This window comes from Myodes glareolus, chromosome 3 (assembly GCF_982192425.1).
Source record: "Myodes glareolus chromosome 3, mMyoGla1.1, whole genome shotgun sequence".
NCBI lineage: Eukaryota > Metazoa > Chordata > Mammalia > Rodentia > Cricetidae > Myodes > Myodes glareolus.
Window position 1 is genome coordinate 80150957 of NC_142028.1, and position 22362 is coordinate 80173318.

General features: G+C 45.9%; 1 protein-coding gene across 2 annotated transcripts in view; it reads right to left on the reverse strand.

Moving 5' to 3' along the window:
- Positions 1–2032: 2032 nt before the first annotated feature.
- The window catches only part of LOC125412531 (BEN domain-containing protein 5), a 1187626-nt gene continuing 1167296 nt past the window's right edge, over positions 2033–22362 (reverse strand). Inside the window, exons 12-13 of one of the 2 annotated variants that reach the window (XM_048453388.3) lie at positions 9760–9856; positions 2033–3416 (exon numbers count right to left, since the gene is read on the reverse strand). In XM_048453388.3, the coding sequence (XP_048309345.2) occupies positions 3296–3416; positions 9760–9856 (218 nt within the window). In that variant the 3' untranslated portion in view covers positions 2033–3295. Of the gene's footprint in view, positions 3417–8675; positions 8839–9759; positions 9857–22362 lie in introns of those variants that run through there. The other variant, XM_048453389.3, reaches the window with a different exon arrangement.

The following is a 22362-nucleotide window of genomic DNA, read 5'->3' on the forward strand; positions in this document are numbered from 1 at the left end:
AGCTTGTCCTATGCCCTGTCTGTTGTCCCTGTTGGAAAGGACAGGGAATGTGCCCAGCTAAAGGAGTCCCCTGTGCAAGGCAATGGCACCCTAAGGTGAGTGATCTGCCTCCAGGTCTATGGGCCCTGGCATCTGGGAAACTGGGAGTTTGTAGCTCGATGGCTGCAACTTTGGAGAGCAAATGTGCATCCTTTGTGGTTCAGCACCTCTGAAATAGAGCAAAACTCCCCTTGCCCCCGCCCCTCCCCGCCCCATGAGTAGTGAGAATCCACTCATGAGTGGGTGAGAATCAGCAGAGACTAGCGTGTTCCTCCCCACTTTCTTTCCTGCATAGTTGTCTCATTTTCCTTGTCAGAAATGCACCGAACTGGGGGCGGGTCTACCCATGTGTATTCTAACCTGGGACAGAAATAGGCTGGGTTACTGGAGAAGATTGGCTAGATGTGATGGGTGGACGAGAAGTCTCGGTCTGGCTCACCTGTCTGTTTGGTGCTATCTTCCTCTTCCGCACTGAAAGATTTTCTTCACCAGCTTGATGTCAGAAATATGCCCTTATGCAAGAGCACCATGGAGGAAGTGATCTGGCCAAGACCTCAAGCAAGGACACTGACAACCCCTGGACAGTCTTTTCTTACCTGTTTGGTCAACACAGAGACCACTGCAAGCCTGTAGTCTACCTTTTTCCCTCTAAGGAATGCTAGACATCAATGTGGTAAATAAGCTATAATTCACAGATACTTAAATTCCTGTGTCTGGTGTTTAATGATATTGAATAGTGTAAACTCGATTATCTGACAGAAATGTAATCTCCTGCCTCATGCCATTTCCTTCCAGAGCCCCAGATGAGGGATGATGCTGTCGTGCACCCAGCTTCAAATACAGCATCCCTCTAAAGACGGTGACGTGACCCTTCTTTCTCCATGAGAGGGGTCCATTCTTACTCCGATTTCCTCTGAATTCCTCACTACTCAGTTAATGAGCATATAAGCTTTCTGACTGATGCACGCTTAAGTTCATCAAATCTTCACAACTGTTAGAGTGAGATGGGTGTTGCTATTGCTATTTCACAAGTGTGCGAACTGAGATCCACGGGGGTAAAATGACTGTTCCACATTACGCCGATGGTTACACCGATGCTGAGACATAAAGCCAGGGTTTGAATTTGGAATTAGGACCTGGACTGCCTGTCTCCAAGTTTTAACCTGGGTTCTAATTAGCCGAGAAGCTTTTAAAGATACGGCAGTCATGTATGGTTACAAAACATGCACACGAAAGAAAGCGGGTCTAAGCTACAATCTTATTCTATGCCTCTTGTCCAGGTAGAACCCAGCCATGATAAGCTTAATAGAGGCCTGAGCCTCGGTAGTTTTCCCTGAAGCAATTCCTGGTTACAAGAAAGACCATAAACTGAGACTACCCAGGCACCACCCAGGAACTGACCATCCAAAGGAAATTCCTAATGTTCCAACCGTTGTTGATAGGATCACCTGCCAGCACACACCCATCGCTTTTCACCAGGACACCCCTAGACAATCAGGACTGAACCTGTCAACCCAAACCCTGCTGATGTAACTTCTCTAGATTTTGCCTTTAAATAGTGCTCTCTAGAAGGGTGGGGTACCTCCTCTGACTGCTGTGCCGACTAGGTCTCTGCCAGCTCGTACACGTGCATGATAATAAACCTTGTTTTTGCATTTTGGTGAGTTGGTCTCCCTGCTGCCTTTTTATTGGCGGAGGGCGGGGGGGGGGGGGGAGTGTGTCCCCATGGACTGGGTACAGCAGTGCACAATACCTAAAGTGATCCTATTATTTGTAAAACTGCCTGAAGGTGGTAATGTTGAGCCAGGTGCATTGTCAAGCTCCCCAGAATTCTGACATAGGAACTATAGAGAGTTCAAGTCTGACCATTCTTCTGCATTTTGACAAAGCCCCTGATCTCAAAAAGATTAACTCTAATTAGGTTTGGCTGGTTGTCCTCCAAGAGTAGGAAACCAAAAGGGAAGGGCGCCAAGAACACTCAAAGGAACAGAGGTGCTGCACAAACCACTTTATTTGGGAAATAGAAACCCAGGAAGGTTGCTATATATACAATGGAACATTCATAGCAAACTAACATATGGTTCTTTGTTACCATTTCGGAAAACCAATATGCGAAAGAGAAAACAAGCTTTGCTCTTGATTTTTGCAATAAACTTTGAAAATCTCCGTGGCAAACGCAAAGAATGTTTAACTGGAATTGTGTGCTGAAGGCCCCATCTCCCAGGAGCCTCCCTCCCTCTCCCTATCTCCTAATCCTCATTTCCGGGAGGTCATTTTAATTAGCAGGCTGCCATGGTGACTCAGCCTGCTGCTTCCACAGACAGGAAGGGAGTAGACTCCCCTGGACCCATTCATCACACAAAGGCACTTTAAGCTTCAGGAAAATGCACACTATTTGGCTTGCTCCGCCTTGGGGATTGCTTCTGCTGTCATTTTCTTTTATCACTCCTACCTGCCAGGGTGCATTCCTTTGTCTCTTGCAGTCCCCTTACCTGGTAGTCACCCTGTCCCCAGTGCAGATTATCAGTGCTCACCTCCCCTGATCCTTGTCAGCAGGGACTGCAAACCTTAGCCACAGTAGTTCTCTGGAAGGAGTGAGCAACGCTTTTTTGTCTGGGGAGCTAGAGTTTCGATTAAACTACCTGGGAAGTTGAGAAATGGCTTTCAGAACAGCTTTCTGAAGTTGCATGCTGGGGCTTGAGGGAGTGAGTGAGCATGAGGCTTATAGATACAGTGACCATGCTTCTGAGACCACTCTTGAGTTTAAACACTCTGCCCCATTGTTCACAACAGCCTGTTTGCCTTTGGCGTGCATGTGTGTTGCTGTTGCTTTGGGTCAGAAAATATGGAGACTGTACTCCTAACCTAGAAACAATCGCAGCCTGTTTTAAGTGAAGTCACCTGCACAGTGACTATATAACTTTAAAAGGTGAAGTAGGGCTAATGGGGAACCAACGTGAGACCTGTGGGACCTCTTGAGAGGAGTGTGTGGGTTTGCCTCTGTCTTGGAAGATGAAGTCTGTGCTGACTTCACTCTCCTACTCCCCTCAGCCTTGAGTTGAGGGCTCACAATTGATTTCCCATTGGGAAAAGGGAAAAATCAAAGATAAGATGTCTCTCTTTCCCCCCTCCCTTTCACTAGCATATGCAATATGCTGACAACTCCTGTCTTGGAAACCAGGGAATGGTACTTAATTTCGTGTCCCAACAGGAAATTCATTTTCCTGTCCCCACAATGCTTCCAGGCGCCATGTCTTTAAAAGGGGGTTGAAGGGTCTTTGTGGTTCAGTGAGCTCTTCTTGTCCCCTTTGCTGCTGGGGACATTGCTGGCTGAGCCCCGCAGAGACAGGTGCTTGTAAGGAGGGGGGTTTTCTTTCCTGCAAATGGGAAACAACAGAAAGAGAAGACAGCCCATATACACACTGCAACCAGTTCACTTGCTTGCATTCCATCTTCCATGCTGGACAGGGACCTCCTAGGTACAGCGGGCTTGCCATCTTTTTCTCTACGTCCCCAGAACCCAGGCCAGGTCTGGTATAAAGCAGGCATAGGAGCTCAATGAATGACTGTAGGATGCATGACTGGTCAGCCAATGGATGGAAGGATGCATGCACGCATTGCTTCATTTGAGACCTGGAGAAATTTAACTCTCCTACAGCTCCAATCTGATATCCTGCCACTTGGATTCCAACTAATTCAACATTACACATGAGAAGGGAGTGGGAACACAGAGAAAGCTATAGTTTGAAAGGAGGCCTGTCTTGGTGTCCTATGGGCTTGGGAAATCCCTTTTGAATGAGAGAGAGGTGGGGGGTGGAGAAGGAGGAAGAAGAGGAGAGGGGAGGAGGAAGAGCACTTGGCTGGAGGAGAGAGAGCACTTGGCAGGCCGGGCTGGGCCATCATTCTGACATCCCCTGTATGACCACCAGGGACTTTAGAATCCTGGTTTTATTGTTCAGCCTGTCACAGCAACTCCTAATGTCTGTCTTCCTAGCATGCTTGGAGATTTCAGCGAATGGAAGTGTGTCTGTTTTGCCTCTATGTCCCCACAACCAGCACCCAACACAGTAATATTACCATCATCAGTCAGTGATTTTGTTCACATAAGAGATAATGAGCTCCCGTGGAGCAGGAACCGATTTTATTCACTGTTGCATTTTACCTTATTCAGTACCTTATTTGTTATATTTTTGATGGACAAATTGATTTATGTAGTCACTGGATTTAAGATTTATTCCCAGTGGAAAGACTGGTCTTAATTTTAAGCCTCAAAGAACTGCTCTGAATTCCCAAGTTGGCTGAATTCAAAAGTGTGGCCTTGGGCAAGGAATTGAATTTCTCTGAACTTCATTTGTACAATGAGAATAAACTAGCCCAGTCTTCCAGCAGAGTCGTGAAGTTAAATTAGAGATTGTGAGTGAGTGCCCCTAGAAGCTTCTCTTCCCTACTATAATTTGTTGACTGTGGCCCCAGAGACTTTGGCCATGCCAAAGACACAGACAGACATCGATGCTGTCCTCAACTTGTTTCGGCTTAGTGGAGCCCAGAACTGTGCAAAACAACCGCTCAAACTGAAGATTACAACATGAAGTCAGAATGGTGACCACTGGAAATAGAAATGAAGTAGGCTGTTTGGATTAGGATTGAAGATGTGTCTTGTGGCCATTGCGCTTTGACCTTGGCACGACTGCTTTTATTCATGGTTGATTAGTCCAAACCAAGTGAAGGTGGAGTTGGGGCCAGTTCACGTACAGTGGACACCCGGCCTTGACAAACCTTGAAGATCTGACCAACATGAGGAGACTGTCTGCTGCAGGTGCTATGAGCCTAGATCCCTTTCTCCTTAACACTCTAGTCTTACAAAAGCTCATGCTTGGACTGCCATCTACAGACAGTGTGATCTTTTCAGGGGTTTTTTGTCTTGTTTTGTTTTGGTTGGTTGGTTGGTTAGGATTTTTTTCGGCACTAGTGGCAGAAGTCAGGGTCTCACACATGTAACAGAGTTGCTATAACCATCTCCCCAGCCTGAGACAGTATGATGTTAAAAGAGTCCCTGCCTAGATATAAGAATCTATTTTGTTCTTTTCCAAACAGGAGAAGAATGCATGTTCTTTCTGCCTTGTAGACTCTGGTGGTGGAGAAGAGGTACCTAGATTACCAGGTGCCATCCATCCACAGATCACTGGGGAGAGTAGTTCTTCACACCTCAGAGGGGCAGAGGACACAAGGCAGATATGTTTCTATAGGACAGAGAAGATGTAAGGTCCCTAGAGAGACAAGCTTGGGTTTATTGTTACTGGCACAGATCAAGGCAGATGGGGTGGCTGGAAAGGCAGAGTGTCTCTGTAATTAAAGATGGGGATCCAGAGAAGGAAAGGAAGCCCTGAACAGCAGATGGCTTTCACCTCTGTCCCCTTCCCTATTTCTTTAGATTCATCTGCTTTAGAAGCCAAGACTTCTACAGTTCTTTGGTCACCACTTAATACCTAAACCACTATTTCCTGGGGCGTTGCATGACTATGTAAGTCATAAAACTTTGAGTTTGATGTGTTTGGTTTTATTCTCTAATTCCCAAATCAGGCTTGGTGTGGAGTAGGTGCTTCTGGGCTGAGTGGCAAATGCAAGGGACTTTGAGTCTTAAGGTTATCCTGACGTCACCACTTCTCTAACCACACTCACCTCACCGATTGCTGTAGGCTTTCTTGAGTCCTGCTTCTTTTTGCCTTCCCAACTTGGGTTAGCATAATTTTCTTTCTATTCCCTCGATCTCAACTCTTCATGTCCTTAAAAAACCAGGTCCAAGTCGGGTAGTAGTGGTGCATGCCTTTAATCCCAGCACTCGGGAGGTAGAGGCAGGGGGATGTCTGTGAGTTTGAGGTCAGCTTGGTCTACAAAGAGCTAGTTCCAGGACAGGCACCAAAGGTATAGAGAAACCCTGTCTCAAAAAAATTTTAAAAAAAGTCCAAATCTCACTTCCTCTCTGAAGCCTTCTTGAGATGTGCCTGTCAGCTGTCACGTACCTTCAAGGTTGTATATGGGAGTAATAACACACTCCAAAGGGTAGACAGCTTGAGGGAGGGGGTTTGATATCCCCCGTCCAGTTCTACCACTGTATATTCAGTTGCTGTCATAAACGTTATTTAGGTCTTAACATATACAAGCTATGCACCATGTACTAAGGATTCAAGAACGAGGCCGTCCAGACAAGACAGCATAGGGTATGTGTATGAAATATAACTCGGAGGCCAGCTGAGGAAACAGCTCTTTCTTAAGCAGGAAGAGGAACAGAAAAACACAATGTGACATTTGGATAAAGTTTTAATGAGTTAGTAGGAATTCAGAACCTACAAAACGAAAGGAATAAAGGAAAGGGGTGAACAAGTTATAGCAGTGTAAAAATAGATGTGTTCAGGTGATGCATATGGCAGGAAGTCTTTGAAAGCAGCTATTCCCAAGGTCAAGGGTATGGTAGGGGGCAGGATATGAAATTTAATCATTGATTTAAATTAAGTCATTGGTGAAGGTCTTGAGTAGCAAGAAGAGGAGTTGGAATATTACTTTGAAGGTAATAAGGAGCCATGAGTGAGATCATATCTGATATGTATTGTGTATACTTATTGTCCACAGCTAAGTTTTGTTGTGTTTTGCATGTTCTCAACTGGAGCTCCCAATGAACGGATGCTGTCTATGTTCCTTTAGGGCTCATCACAGGCCTAGCAAAAGATGTGCTCCTTATATACGTATGTCATGACGTCACTATGCAGCAGTCAGTGCTCCTGGCCTGTAGTCGAGCCTGAATCTACTTGATCAAGGCCAGCTTACCTCTGTATTCATGCTCTGCCTCACCTACTGAAGTATTCTTGGTCCACTCATTTTTCCCTGTCTAATTTTATCCCCTTTGGTTTTAGCTCTTATAGCCGTGACACTATGACTGAAAATAAATACAGGGTCTCAGCTTTCCTAATCAAGGCGGAGCTGAGCTCCCATGCCCACATTGCCGCCTCTCCCCAGGACTTCTTCCTGAGGGGCGGCCCAGCACCCCAGAATGCCAACAGGCTTCCACCAGCATACGGGTAGAAAGTGACATATGGCAATTACCCATGGAGATGGGAGAAAACAAAGATTAATTTTGAGTAAAAACATGTAATTTTCCTTTACAACCAGAACTGCTCTTTCACTTAAGCTATTTGATGCTTGGGTGGAAAATCATACAAAGGGGGAAGCATTCAAATTCAAATAGGAGCCTATAGTCCTGGAAATTGGTTACTTACCAATCTGGAGTTGAGTGCAGCACCCAGGGGATCACCCAGGCCCAGACGGAAGGGCAGGGGTAAGTAGGGAGCTAATTTGCTTTTCCTAATTTATAAGTGGGTGTATTTGCCTCAACTCTTCAAGTCTGGCCTAGTGAGGAAAGAAGTTTTTGCAGAAGAGAACCTCAAAGCTCAGGATCAGGGATGTCATGGGCAGTTGAAAGCCGGGGCTCTTGGGAGGAAAACAACCCTGCATCGATCTAACTCAGTTTCAAGCTCCCTCCCAATTTGAAAGAACCCCTCTCAACTGAGCCTGAGTATTCCACAGGGGTCAGGCCCTGGGCTCCAATCCTGGCCTTAACACCCCTTCTGTTCCCTAGGTTTCAATGTCCTCTCTTGTCATGCTCACTGATGTCCCCCCAGACTGTTAGCACTACTTCACTGATCTGTGACCATGACACATACAAGAAGGAAAAAAAGCGGTGAAGGATGAAGATAATTTTTATGCAGGCTGACAGAGGACCCAAAAGAGATAATCCCTAAATTAACTTGTAAATGAGATGCTAAGAATTCTTTTGAGTTTTACAAAGCCTTAAATGTTTAAGAACTTTAGCCAATCAAGAGTGACTCCTAAGAAAGAACTGAGCACTTTCCTCCAGAGGTGAGCTCCTCAAAGGCAGGCAGGGTCATACCTTAATCCCCAGCTCACCCCATACCTCCCTCCCACCAGAGCTGGGTGCAATGTGCTGTCTTCGGTAGGTTTGTAAGTGATGGAATGGATGGGTGTATCCATGCAAGTATGTACAAGTATGTACTGCAAGGGGGTAGAGAAGAAACAGAGACAATCCTCATGCAGGGGTTTTTAATACCCCAGAATGGTGGACATAAAGTCCCCAGATGATCTGTTCCCAATCTGAGACATGGTGTCATTGGAGCACGCAGCCAAGAAGACTGTGTAGATCAGGCCTTAGAGAGGTACAACTCGCTGAATTATGGAGCCGGGGCCAGTCCAACCAGGGAAGTCACAGGACTTGTCACAGGCTGTCATAAGCTGGCAGAAATCGGAAACTTAGAAAACATTCAGGGCTATCTTTTGTGTGCTAGGCATTGTCCTAAGCTTGTACCTAATCTTCAGAACCATATTAAGTGGTTGTTATTATTTCTGTTTAATAGGAAGGTGTAGAAAGGTTTTAAGAGGTCAAGAAACATTGCTCATGAGTGCCCAAGACAGTTCTCTGATGGAGCTCTATTGCAGGAGAGTTCAGATGGTTTTAGAATATTAAACCCTGTTTGTGCTGTAGAACCTGTGACTTCAGGCAATCTTCTGATCCTTTCTGGGTACGAGACATACATGGACTAAGTACACAAAGTACTTCATACAATGCATAACGCTGACTTATATTTTTTATTGTTAATAATAGGTGATGGAGGAAGATTCACTGTGCTAAGCTCCCGAGGCACTGAGGAAGACAGCGAACATCAGTGGAGAGAATGGTCTGGCAGGAGTAGAGAGTTGGACATTGCCACATCATTCCAGGAGCCTGGACCACTAGGGGAACAGGAAATGAGGCCCAGAGGTAGGGCAGTGCTAGCACATTCCAGATGCCACTGGATGTCACTGCCCAGATGCTCAGTGAGTGCTCTACCAGCACACATGGGAACTCCCAGAACTTCCAGCTGCTGTTCAGCCCTCAGACAAGATGGATGCTCCGATCCCTATCTTCTCTCCTCCTTGGATTTACAAGTGGGTCCATCAGAGGAGCAAGATGGGACTTCTTAGGGGTGTGTTCTCTGTAACCCAAACCTTCAAGTATTAAGGGAAGGGGACCATCGTAGACTGATGAAATACTCATACACCTGGTACTAGTGTTGGAATGTAAAGCCCACAATAGCCTGAAAAGTATGTACAACCATGTCTGAAGAATAAACTAGAAGAATGAAGAATTGAGTTCGTTTGGGGACCTTAGAGGATGAGTGATCATGTGGGGTGGGATATGTAAATAGCCAGGCTAACTTAGATCTTGACTGATTAGCAGTGCCCCATCTCTGGCAATTCCTAAGATGGGCCTGAAATGAGATGGCCCACCATGCATGACTATACTGCTATGCAGGCTGTGTACTGGAGCTCAGAGATGCAGTTTGCTGTATTGTGGGCCCGGAGGCATCATTCAGCCTGACCAACCTGGTGAGTAAGGTACCGCCTTGCCTTGCCTTGCCTTGCCCTGGACCATGGGAGGCTGTTTGGCAATCTGTGCTGACATCTCAGAAGCTGAAGGAGATGAAGCTTCGTGGTTGCCTCTGTGTAGACAACACCTTCTGGGCCCTTACTGATTCTTGTGATAGAGCTGGGATCGGACTTCCTGTGGCACAGGTGGCAAACTGAGGGACATCAGAAAGCTAAGAGAAGCCTTCCTGAGCACAGACCTAGTGAAACAGAACCTGAGCCTGATTGTTTGGCTCTAAAACTTACCGAAGTCTTGGTATGGGGACTGTCATCCTCTCAACCAAGGGATTCAGCCGGTAATAATCTAGAAATGTTCTCGCCACATTCCTTCCCAGTTTCATATCTGCAGATGTGTGTTAAGGAGCAGCTTTGAAAAGAGACTGAGCAGGTTGAGAAGAGGCCTAGTTATAAATAAATAAATAAATAAATAAATAAATAAATAAATAAATAAATAAATAAATATACAAATAGAGCAATGGTAAAGATAGTGTCATTGCTCCCCACTCTAGGGTTTTGGCGTGCATCGTCTTCTTGGTCCTCACAAAACCTTCAGTATAAGTATGATCTTCATTTCATAGACAAGAAACTAAAATGCACAGAAAAGAAGCAAAGGTAGGGAGTGGGCATTGGGGTTTAAGTAACCATACTCCAGAATCTGTGCACCTAACTTTTAGGTATACTGGGCTTTTCCAGTCTGGCCTCAAGTAGTCCAGAATGAAAACTTATGAGCAAGTCTCAAAGCCAAGAGACCCTTTGTTTCATACAGAGTAGGGTTTGCCTGACCTTCAAGGACCAGGCATCTCTCTTGAGAGTAATCTCAGGAAAGCTCCCAGACTCTAAATAGAATTCCATTTCCCCTTGCTGTTTGACAAATAGTGAAGTCCTAGGGTATAGATTGGTAGCCTATTTATTGAATCACAAATTTCCCCAGGGCAGGAGAAAGCTCCAGTTCTATACTGATATTAACACCCTGGGATCAATTAATACAACTGTGTATCTGCTTTATGCATGGTAGCCACATTTCTGGGCTCTCTGTTATTTCCTTTGCCCAAAGGGCCTTTCTAACTCTCCCTTAGCTAATATACAGTATGAAGAGATAGCCACTACCTCTTCATTAGATCTTCCTGGATCTTCCCTGCTGTCATCCCAGGGCTGAGAGTATTGTCCTTGCTCCCTAACACCATGGCTTTAGAATTGACCTCACAGGGTAGACATTAAGTGTTTACTCACAGTGCTTCCTCCACCCCACGCCCATCAGCTACAAACACCCAAACTGTCAAGCTTCCCCATGAGACTTCTCATCTCTTGATTTCCTCTACCTCTCTCCATTCCCCAGAATAGGTCAGCATCACCTTTTGCCTGGACAATTGCCATCTTGTTCACTGGGCCTCCTGTCCCAGAATTGCCCTCTATGGGATGCTTTCGATAGTGAAGTCAGGGGCTGTATTCTCTATTGCAGACTCAGTAGAGTTACTCATTGACTAAAACCCTTAGTGTCTTCCAGCTGCTGTTCAGAGTTTGGCCCTTGGTTATGTTCTCAACTCTCCTCTTGCTACCTCATGCCTCCCATCCCTTTGCAGTTCCTACTCTTCTAATCCTGTAACTCCTAAGTCTGTTGTCGCCATGTAGCCCAGTAGACCATCATGCCAAGCATGCCTTATAGAACCAGATCTTTCCCAGCACCCAGACTTCCATTCAGTTCTCACATTAGTGGGCATATCCTCCTTGGTGCCTTTGCTGGGACAGGGTCCTCCTAGGTCTTCCATGGCATGTTTGCATAGTTCTCTGCCAGTCAGACTACTCAGCAATACTGAATTTCAACCAGTCCTTTGCAATAGCCCTTCTTGTCCATACAATCTATGGGAAAGAGGTCTACTTTGCTTGACTCAATCATCTAAATACCTATGTGCTTACCTGACAGTTGCATGGGAAAAAAAATGACTAGTAACACCCAATAGCTAAGCAGCACTTAATATGTGCTAGGCAACCTCATGACAACCCAATGGGAGAAGGCTATTATTGTTCCTACTGTTCAGACAGGGTAAGTGACTTTCCCTAAGGCTACACACCTTACAAATGCTGGAACTGGGATTTAAACCCAGGCCTTGCCTCTCTGGGACCTACACCATTTCACATTTGCATCTACCTTTTTCCTACCTAATAAACCATCTGGAGCCCCACTTGTCTGGTGGAGAAGATTCACAGCACTGACCCAGGACTAATGGAGCTGAGGATACAGGGTGTCACACATAGTAGCAGCACCCCGAGGCTGCTAGTCCCAGGGAGCCTCTGGAGAAGGACTGCTCCTAGCCTAGCTGTAAAGACAGGACAGCTGAGGAGGCTGTTCTGTGACAAGAGCACAGAAATGGTTTTCCATTCCCACATACATCTACACAACATTTTCTTTATCTGTCTTGGGCTGTGATAGGTGAAGGAACTTATCCAATGTCATGTAGCTGATAATGGTCAAACCAGGAGTCAAATCCGGGCAAGTCTGATTCCAGACTATGAGTTTCCACTGCCTTGGACTGTTTCTCAACTTGAAGGCACCTTTTCTGTCAGAGCCTGAGTCATCCCAGGTCAGAACGTGGTGGGAGGAGGAGAAACAGCAGGTCTGTTGTTTACGACAGCGAGCTTCACCACAGGCGTGCTGTGCTCTGGGACTGCTACCTGCTTTCTTTCTCTAGATGTGTCTGACCTTCTCCATCCCCTTCTCTGAGAAGTCCACAAGCTGGCACTGAGCACGGCCTCTCAGACTAGCAGCCCCCAGAGGGTGTCTCGTGGCCAGGGCCTGCAGAGGCAAGCTGGCTGCTTCAACCCAGACAGTCTCTAGTTGGCACAGAGAGACCAAATCGTGGTTATGCGTGTTGAAAGAAATAGCTTCAGGGCACGGGAGAAATGAGAGGTCCCTGTGGACTGAGCTGGTAAGCTGCAGCAGACATTTTTGGAAACAGATGTGTTTAACCCAAATCCTGGTTCTGCCACATGCTATGCATAGCAGATTTTAATTTCCAAAGATGTCTGCAGTGTTGTCTCTGGTCTCGCATGCTCCTCCAGGATGACCTTGATACTCCTTTCACTGAAAGGCATGATCCTTGTTCTTTCCCCTCAAATTTTCACAGACTTTAAACTGGCTTAGAACCAAAAGAACGACACGAGTGGAAATGACATTGTGAGACTCTTACGGCAAGGTCAGCTACAGCAAAGGAAATGAACTTTGTGTTATGGTGTGCTCAAGCTAGGGTCCTGAGCTTATGAACAAGCAGACTGAGAACCCTAAGGTCCTGGGACTAGGCAAAGAAACAGAGGATAGACTCTTGAAGTTTAGGCCAGCCTTCACTTCTACAGCATGCTGTCATTCCATCCCCAGACACTCCTTTCCTACAACTGAATCAGACTCCATAAAAGACCCTTCTACTGAGACCCATCCAAACAGCTGACCCACAGAGAGCATGAAAGGATAGCTGATGTGGAATGTCCTTCTGCATATGGGCTGCTTTTATTGGTTATGACTAAAGTTGTTTTGGCCAATGGCGTAGTAGAGTAAAACCAGGGAGGAAATCTGAACAGAAATATAGAGAGAAAGTGGGCGGAGTCAAGGAGACACCACGGAGCGACTGAAGGAGAAGGACACCAACTAGAACCTTACCCAGTAAACCACAGGCATGTGGTAGTACACAGACTAATAGAAATGGGTTAATTCAGATGTAAGAGTTAGCTAGAAATATGTCAGAGTCATTGTCCAAACAGTGTTGTACTTAATATGGTTTCTGTGTGATTAATTGGGTCTGAGTAGCCGGGAAATGAATGAGATACAATGCTACAGACAGCATTGTTTTAAGCCATAAATTTTAGGGGAAGAGTGTTTAACAAAGAAATAGAGAACTAGACACAGAGTGATCTAGCACAAGCCACTCCATCTCCCTGAGCCTTTATGTCTTTGTCTGTGAAATGCCTGCTTCACAGATTTTCTGGGCCGCAGTGGGTGACTGGATGTAGTTGGCAGGTGGCATAGGGCTGACTTAATGGTGAATGAATGAATGAATGAGGGAAAGAGAAGTCTCATCTCTTCCTTACTGTCTATACTAAGAGGCAGACTCGAGGTACCACAAAAGTAGTTGCCTTGCTCACCAACACCCTTGAATATCTACAAAGGAATTGGGCTGTTCCACAAAGCTAATCACTTTGGATGGGCTCTGTTGCAAAGGCAATTTTAAAGGTGGTTCTCATCTAGGAAAGACTTCCTTCCCTTCCCCCCTCCATCCACAAAGCTTTATTCACTCCAGAGTATTTCTTACACTCACCCTGACTGAGTGAAGGAGCAGGACAAAGGTGAAGGAGAGTAAAGATTGATTGAACATTTTCAATTAAAATAAGATGTCTTAGAAGACAGATTTAAGATCCAGGTAAAGAGAGGCAATAGTTTTCTTGGCTGGGCCATTTTCAATATATTGATGCACTAAGAGAGGAAAAACCAGGGTGAGAACTCTCGACCATTCATTATCCACAAAAATCTTGGGATAGTTTTGTATGTTGATTTTTTTCCATCCTCAAGTTTAATTCACTGGCCTGCTTCTTATAGACAGCAGGGAATGGTCAGCAACCAGGGTAGGTGGGGCTGGGAGCCTAAAGTGCTGACGATGGAGGATGGATTCACTGGGGTAGTTGAAAATTTGGACTAATGTGGTGACTTCTACCAAAAACTATCTTGGCATAGAGTAGCTCCAGCCTCCTTTTTTCAGGGGGGCTCTTTAACAGATGATGGGAAGTTAGATGTGTTCTGTGATTTTTACGCATCCATCCATCTGTCCATCCATCCATCTATCCATCTATCTACCCATCCACTATCCATCTGTCCATCCATCCATCCATCCATCCGTCCGTCCGTCCGTCCGTCCATCCATCCATCCATTCATCCATCCCATGCACATGAGCCTCAATTCAAACACTTGTTGGAGTCTTCCTTGAGGTTAGTTGAAGATGAATTAGAAAAATGCACTTCCAAGTCTAGAGGAAGAAAACAGCCTCCCAGTTAACTATATCACCAAGCAGGTGGTTAGATCCATTGTTGCCTTGACAAAAGCAGCTACTAGAGTGTACTCTGTGCCATTCAGTTACTGTCACCAATGTTCACCACAGCTTGACAAGACCAGAGCATGAGTTCACATGTATTTTACAGATAAGAAAATAGTAATCAGGGTTTATTTTATTAACCCAGAGTCTCATTCTTTAAAAATGATAAAGGCAGAATTAAACCCAAGGATCTTCTCAGCATATGTATGCTGTCTCTTCTCTCTCGTGTGATAAAAGTTCCAAATACATAATTCTCTCACCTTGGAGAGAGGAATACTGAATTCCAAGTAGAGAAACTTTGAAAGGCTTCATGGAGATAGATGTGTAACTAAGATTTGAAGGACAAATATAACCTTAAAAGGGGAGAGATAGGGCTGAGAATGAAGACCAATAGCAGATCATTTGCCTAGCAAGGCCCAGTGTTCAACTTTTTCTATTGCAAAAAAAGGAGTGGTGGAGGCATGTATCTGCAGAGGCACACGTGTGGCTAGGGACCATGATATGGCATGAAAGACAATAGGGAAGGCTGGAATCTCACCTACCCAGGTGTAGAGTGGGAGGTAAGGCTGTGATGTCGCAGGGCCAGACTCACCAAAGCTTCAGCTGAAACACTGAGAAACTTAAACGTCTATTCAGAGAGATGGCTCTGTTGCTAAGAGCACTGACCCGTGGGAGACTTACTGTTCCCTGGATCAGTTTCACCCACCCTGTTGCACTTGGCTTCTCCTGCTGTTCTGATCTGTCAAACACTAACTCTGCAAGGAGTTACTGCTCCATTGTTCCCGTGTTCTGAACATTCTGACTTTTCTGCATATTGCAGTTAGGGACTTTCCGCCTGACCATTACACCAGGGTTAGGTTGCCTAGTAAGTTGCTTAGTTACCCATATACACAAGAAGAATTTCTTCTTTTCCCTGGCCCTGTATTTATCTTGATTATTCTCTTGAATAAATGAGACTTGATCAGAATCCTGTCTTGTCTCCATCTCTTGTGCCTCTTGTCCCATCCCATTCTCACTCCCCTTCTAGGGTCTCAGTTGACTTATCCGTGGGTCTGGGCATTGGCCACTCTTCCAGAGGAGCAGTTAAGAATCCTAGTATCCATACAGTGGCTCACAACTATCTACAATTCCAGTTCCAGATGATATGATGCATTCTTCTGGCCTCTGTGTGCACTGCAGATACATCTTTAAAAACCCTTCTATTCTATGGTCAGTGAAAACCAGTTAATACTAGGGATTGTGTCTATCATTCTCTCAGTAACATTCACTGACCATCTACAATGTTCAGAGTTTTTGGAAGGTTCAGAGTATGCTGAACCTAAAAATCACCTAAAAATCAAACAAAAACAATAGTTCTTAAGGCTAGGACTAGAGACATATTACAAAAAACATGGTAAAGTATGAAACTGATTCTAATAGTGTTATGAGAAAATGTAGTCAAAACCTGAGAATAATGGAGATGTGAACAGGCCTCTCTGAAAAGGGGATCACTGAGGAATAATCTTTCTGTACGCTGTGTGAATAGATGTTGCTATGATTGGTTCAATAAACAAGCTGACTGGCCAATAGAGGAACAGGATCAAGTCAGGCAGGAAAGTCAGACTGAGAATGATGGAACGAAGAAGGGCAGAGTCAGAGGTAATAAGCCATGAGCCATGTGGCAAAGCATAGATAAGAAATGTGGGTTAATTTAAATGTAAGAGTTAGGTAGTAGTAAGCCTAAGCTTTCAGACGAGCATTTATAATTTATATTAAGTCTCTGAGTCAGTTATTTGGGAAGCAACTGCCAACTTTTTAAGAGCAGGCAGTCAGGACAGGAAAACTCTGCCTACAGGGTACATATAAACCGACAGTGAGAAACGGTGCAGCATCACCTATGAACTGAGAGTAAAGTACAGGAGAAGGGTGCCCTGAGGGGAGAGAGAAACTAAAGGTGGCTGGGAAAGAGGGACATACAAGGTGGGGGATCTCAGAAGGCCTGGCTGTAGGCCACTGTAGAGAGTCTGATCCTCCCAAGTGACAAAGAGGCTACTGGACAGTCTGAAACTGGCAAAGGACACAGCCTAATTTACACCATTAAGGCATCATTGCTGTGTTAAACATCTAAAGCAAGTGTTGAAGCAGGAGAGTAATTATGGTCCAGGGACGGGGTGTGGGAATCTGGATGGTGCAGAGGTAGTGGGGCTCGCAGGGTTCTCAAGGACCCTAGGAGACAGACAGTGCCTGAAAGAGCCTCTGTTCTCCTGTCTCAGGCCTCAGATCTGGAGCATTGGATGAGCACATATGTGAGGATTAAAAGCCCACACAGTGGGGACCTGGGCCATGTCTCTGCTCTGTGCCTAACTTCTCTATGAATAAAGGCAATGTCCTTGAAGTCCCATCTCCTCATTCTTCCACAAACATTACCAAGGAGCCACTGGTCTGATGAATAACCCTGCCTTTATGGAGCTTGCATTCCAGCCGCAGGAGGCAAATGTAAACCTATGGGATATGCCAGAAGAAGATAGGCACTGAGCTAAAGAGCAGGGGAAAGACAGTGCATGGCAGGAAGCAACCACCACACTAAGCAAGATGGTAAGAGGGAACTTCAGCAAAAGGGTGGGCTTGCAATACACTTGGAGGAGACTGATGGGCTTGCCAAGTGGAGGGCGAGCCTTCTTATCAAAGACAGGACTTGCAAAATCCAGCTGATCATTAGCGGAATAAAAGTGAACCTTGGGGATGAGTCCCTTCATGTACATACACTGGCACATAGCATTTTCCAACTCTCCACGCTCAAATCCCACAAACCTCCCTCTGGATCTGGGGCTTCCTTGCACCGTCCCACTCCTTTCATCACTGCCCAACAGTTCTACTGCCTTCTGATCACTCCCTTAGGCTCCATCGGAACCACCAACAGGCTCACCCGGCCAGTCCTTCCCTGCACTGCAGAAGGCTGAGGTCCTCGCCATTCATCTCACCTCCTCTTCCCCCAGTGTGTGTTACATGCAGCTCTGTTCCCTACTTTCATCTTGTTGATGAGACATCATCTGTCACTTGTCCCATGAGGCACATCAAATATTGGTCCCAAGGAAGACTGAAGGTCAGTTGTTGCTTACTCTTTCATTCACATATTTACTAATGCTACTGTACATCAGACACTGTCCGAAGAGTACAAACTTCATGATAGTCTCTCCTTGCCATCATGTTGCCTCCAAATCAGAAAGCTTAAGACCTACATGGTGTGGGAAGTCCTGTATATGTGTTGCTTTTATTGGTTAATGAATAAAGCTGCTATATCAGGGCAGAGTAGAGTAAAGTGGGAAATCCAAGCAGATAGAGAACAAAAGAAGGTGGAGTCAAAGAGATGTCATGTAGTAGCTGAAGGAGAGACCCCGGAACTTTACCCGGTAAGCCACAACCTTGTGGCGATACACAGAATCATAGGAATGGGTTAATCTAAGATGTAAGAGCTAGTTTATAAGAGGGCTATGCTATTGACCAAGCAGTGTTGTAATTGATATAGTTTCCTATGTGAATATTTCTGGTCTGGGCGGCTGGGAAACAAACAAGTAGCCTCCACCTCCACCTACGGATCTGTTAAGTATTTTTCGACCTACAAACCTCTCCGCCGATAATGCAATAATTCCAATCAGACCAAATGAGACCGAATTAAAAGACACCCAGGTTTAATGGCTGTCGGGACTCCCAGATGGCTCCCCGGGAAAACATGGAAAGGAAAACAGAGAACCGAAAGACCATGGCAAACTGAGAGACCACATGTTCATTTTTTTTGGGGGGGGGGCGGTTTAAATAGCCCGTGGGAGTGGTCTTGATCTACCCTGGGGAGGGGTCACCATTTGGTGGGCTTTCTTGGAGGTGGAGTTTGTACTGAGGCAACTCCCAGGGGAGGGGGTTTATGCCAGGAGCTGGGGTGATGCCCCCAGTCAAACAATATCCTCTATCTGGAAACGTCCACCTGAAAGCTCACACTGCTATCCCTGCCCGCTATGGGAGGATTCTGCAGAGGTGTGTGCCAAAGACAAGCCATTTCTCTTCCCTAAGGCCGACAGCACTGCTAGAATATATCTGGGAGCCTCTAGGTAAAGCCTGAAGATCAAGGTGTCAATGAACACATCTTTTGTCTCTGCTTCCCTTGCCAGTCCCCTGCAAGGTCAAAAGGGAGCAGGACTAACCAGATGAATCTGCCTCTAGAGTGAGGGTGCAGACTGCAGGTATAGTCAGAGAGGCCTTTGCAATAGTAAGAAAGCCTCCCAGACAGCACTGGGAGTAGGAGATCTAAGAAATGGGGAGGGGGAGGAAGGGAGGAAGGAGAGGAGCAAACAAAAGAGAAAGATGCAAACAGAGCTACTCAGGGAAGCTAATCAGGATGAAGCTGGAAGATAAGGAGAGAAAGATAGTAGAGGAGCCGAGATAGAGTTGGACTTGAAAACTGAAGGAAAATGGAGTGGGGACAGAGAAATGGAAAAAATAGAAGCAAGTGACCGGAAGAGAGGGCATATGAGTGTAAAGCCATATATACAGACAATAGAGAGGAGGCAGGGACAGAAGGAAGGAAGCAGGTGATGAGACAGAAAGGGAAAGCAGGAAGTGGGGATGCAGTGTGAGTCAAATAGAAACAGTGGGAGGCAGTGGACAGACAGGAGGAAATGGTTTACTGAGGCAAAGTCAGCTCCCTGGGAAGGTTCCCCCACCCCATCTTGAAGCTTGCTTCCCCAGGAAGCAGACTACCTGAGACTAGGAGAAGGGGCTCCCATAGCATTGACCAACAGTGAATTAGAAGTCAGGCTAACTCTGAGGCTCCATGTTAGTTTCTATTTGTCATAAGCTCAGTGCCTTCAAACACCAGACATGCATTTCCTTATAGCTCTGTGGGCCAGAGCCCAAAGTTTCTCTGGGCCAAAAAGAAAGTGTTGCCAGGCCTGCACTTCCTCAGGAGGCTGCCTGGAGAACCCATTCATTTCTCCTGGCTGTTGGCATTCCATGGCTTGTGGCCACAGCACCGTAAGCTCTGTCTCGTTGGTTCACAGGCTCTCCCGTTGCTCACACATCCTGAATGTCTTTCTGTCTCCCTCCCATATGGACCCAGATGATGCCATGTAGGGCCCACTTATTAAGATAGGGTGCTCCCATCTTGAGGCCCTTAATGAAGGTAAGATAGCAGTGTGGAAGTATCCTCCACGTGACTCCACTGGTAAGAGGAGTCCAACCAACCAAGGAGAAACTGTCCTTCAAGGACAGAAAGGAACAGAGAATGAGGTGACAGGACAAATCAATGTCATGGAGAAGAAGAAAGGTGTCAGGGAGATTTGCAAATCAATTTGCAGGTCTAAACCAGGGTTGGTGCAAGGGCCGAGAATCTTGTATCACAGATATACTGTTGTGGGTTTTGTTTTGTTTTGTTTTGAGACAGCCTCACTGTATATCCCTGACAAGTGTTGAATCTATGACGTAGAGCAAGTTGGCCTCCAAATCACAGCCTCTGCCTTTTCCATGTTAGGATGAAAGTTGTACACCACCTTGCCTGGCATGTTGCTGTAAATTGGGTTTTAGTCTCTTTCTTCCTTTTTTCCTTCCTTCCTCAGCTACTGCTGAGCCTGGTTGAAAGAAGCTGTATCTTACTCCACAGCCACAGCAAAGAGAAATAACATGATCACTGTGGACCTGACATTTTGCGGGACCTTAGCAACGGTCACTTTCGAGGCCTGTGAGAACATAGATGGGTGATAAACTGGAGGACTAGCCCCAGGTGGCACGTGTACTGCCTGCGACAAATGGGCCTGAACCACCACTCTTGAGACCGATGCAGAAAGCTGCTACCTAGGCTCCAGCATAGCACATGTGCTCAAACTGACTCATCATACCTAGAAAAGCCATAGAAAAAAAATACACTATGAAGCCCATTAGGAAGTAAACGCAACGCTCCACAAGCAGACCCCTAAGAATGTCTGTAAAGGGTGTTTCTGTGGGAAAGGTGGACTTAAGGGTCCCAGGAATTGGGCTCTAGATGTCTTTGGAGGCCATTATTCAGCCTACTCACCCTCCCTGAGTTCATCTGCTTAACAAGTCCATGTCTTGTCCCCTGACAGCATTTTTGGGCTTCTATTTAGAATGTGGGTTTAGAAAACATAGCCTTTAATCCTGTCTTCGATGCATTTAGCTGTGTGATTAGGGACAAACTACTTCTCTGAGCTTCAGTTTTCTCATCTGTTAAGTGGTTAATGCTGCCCACACCCCAGGATTACCCCATTGGGTAATATCCAATTACAGAGTCAATTGTGGCATACAGCGCTCTTTAAATTGTCACGACAACCTATGAAACTGTCATTTCCAACAAAGTGTGAGCTCTTTGGGAACAGAGCTTTGTCAAGTTCAAATTTATCTCTAGAGATAATGAGTACATGATTGACTTAATAACGGAAGCAGCGAGAAGGAGCGAAACCAAACACCAGGGTAAGGGGAAGACAGAAAAGGCCAGAGAGATAGGGAAGGAGAACTGAGGAAATCTTGTTTAAAATTCTGCTCTCCAGACATTGAGGATAAGGCCTTCTATATTGTTTCCATCCTGTGTGCCTCAGTTTCCTCTCCAGTGAGAATGGCTTCAGACTGAACCAGATCATCTTTTTCTAATCCCCACTCTCTCTGTTCTGGCCAAGGACCTGAGACGGCCTTTCTAACCAAGCAGGTGAGAACAATCTTAATGGGCTCAACAGTGGCTCCTACCCTCTGTTAGGGAACACTGCGGGGAGTGTTCTATTAAGGAAGTCAGAAGGAACGTCAGGTCAGAGGATGCCCGAACCATAACAGGTGTGTACCTGAGCTCGGGGGTGACAATGCCTGAGTCTATTAGAGGGACTTTGCAGGGGCTTTGGGGCTTCAGAAGGCATCAGGCAGGCTGGAACCATTCGTTAGTCTTTAACCACTGATTCATTTAGCTGACATCTATCAGGTGACAGCTATCTTGCCTGCGAGGCCATTTACACACAACAGACTATGTTCACACGGCGTGAATAAGGCAGACTCAGCTCTGGGTTGATCAGCTTACAGTTCGGGCACTATTGACACCTGAAGCTGGTTCTGTGCCCTGGGACTGTCCTGAGCAAGGCAGGGTGTTCAGCAGCATCCCTGGCTTCTCCCACTAGATGTCAGCAGTGCTCACCATTGTGAAAACCAGAGCTCTCCTTAAGCATTACCCAGGATTCTCTGGTGGACTAGGGCTGGAGGTGGATAACATAACTTCTAGGTAATCACTGGGTTGGAGCGGACGTGCTACAAGTGAAATGGAGGAGAGGAGCAATAGCTTCGCTGTGCAAAACCTCAGCTTTTCTCGCTGGAACAACAGGGCTCTGTATCAGCCCTATAGGAGGGGTAGCTCAGCCCTGGTCACTTTGGCTTTGCAGAGAGGCCTTCCTTCTATTTCTCCCACGTTAGAGTGCAGAAGACAGGCTCGGAGATGTTAGTTGTCTGATGTCACTCAGCTAACAGTCAGAGGGTTACAACTTTAACCTCTCTCTCTGTGTGTGTGTGTGTGTGTGTGTGTGTGTGTGTGTGTGTAGGGCAGAGAACAATTTCAAATGTTATCCTCAAGAACACCATACCCCTCTTTGAGACAGAGTCTCTCATTGGGTCAGTATTCACTAATTATGCTAGATTGCCTGGCCAGTGAGCCCCAGGGATTGGCTTCCTAGTGCTAAGATTACCAGTACATGCCACCACATCCTGAAGCTTTACACGGGCTCTAGAGATCAAAGATCAAACTTACACTTGGGCAGGAAT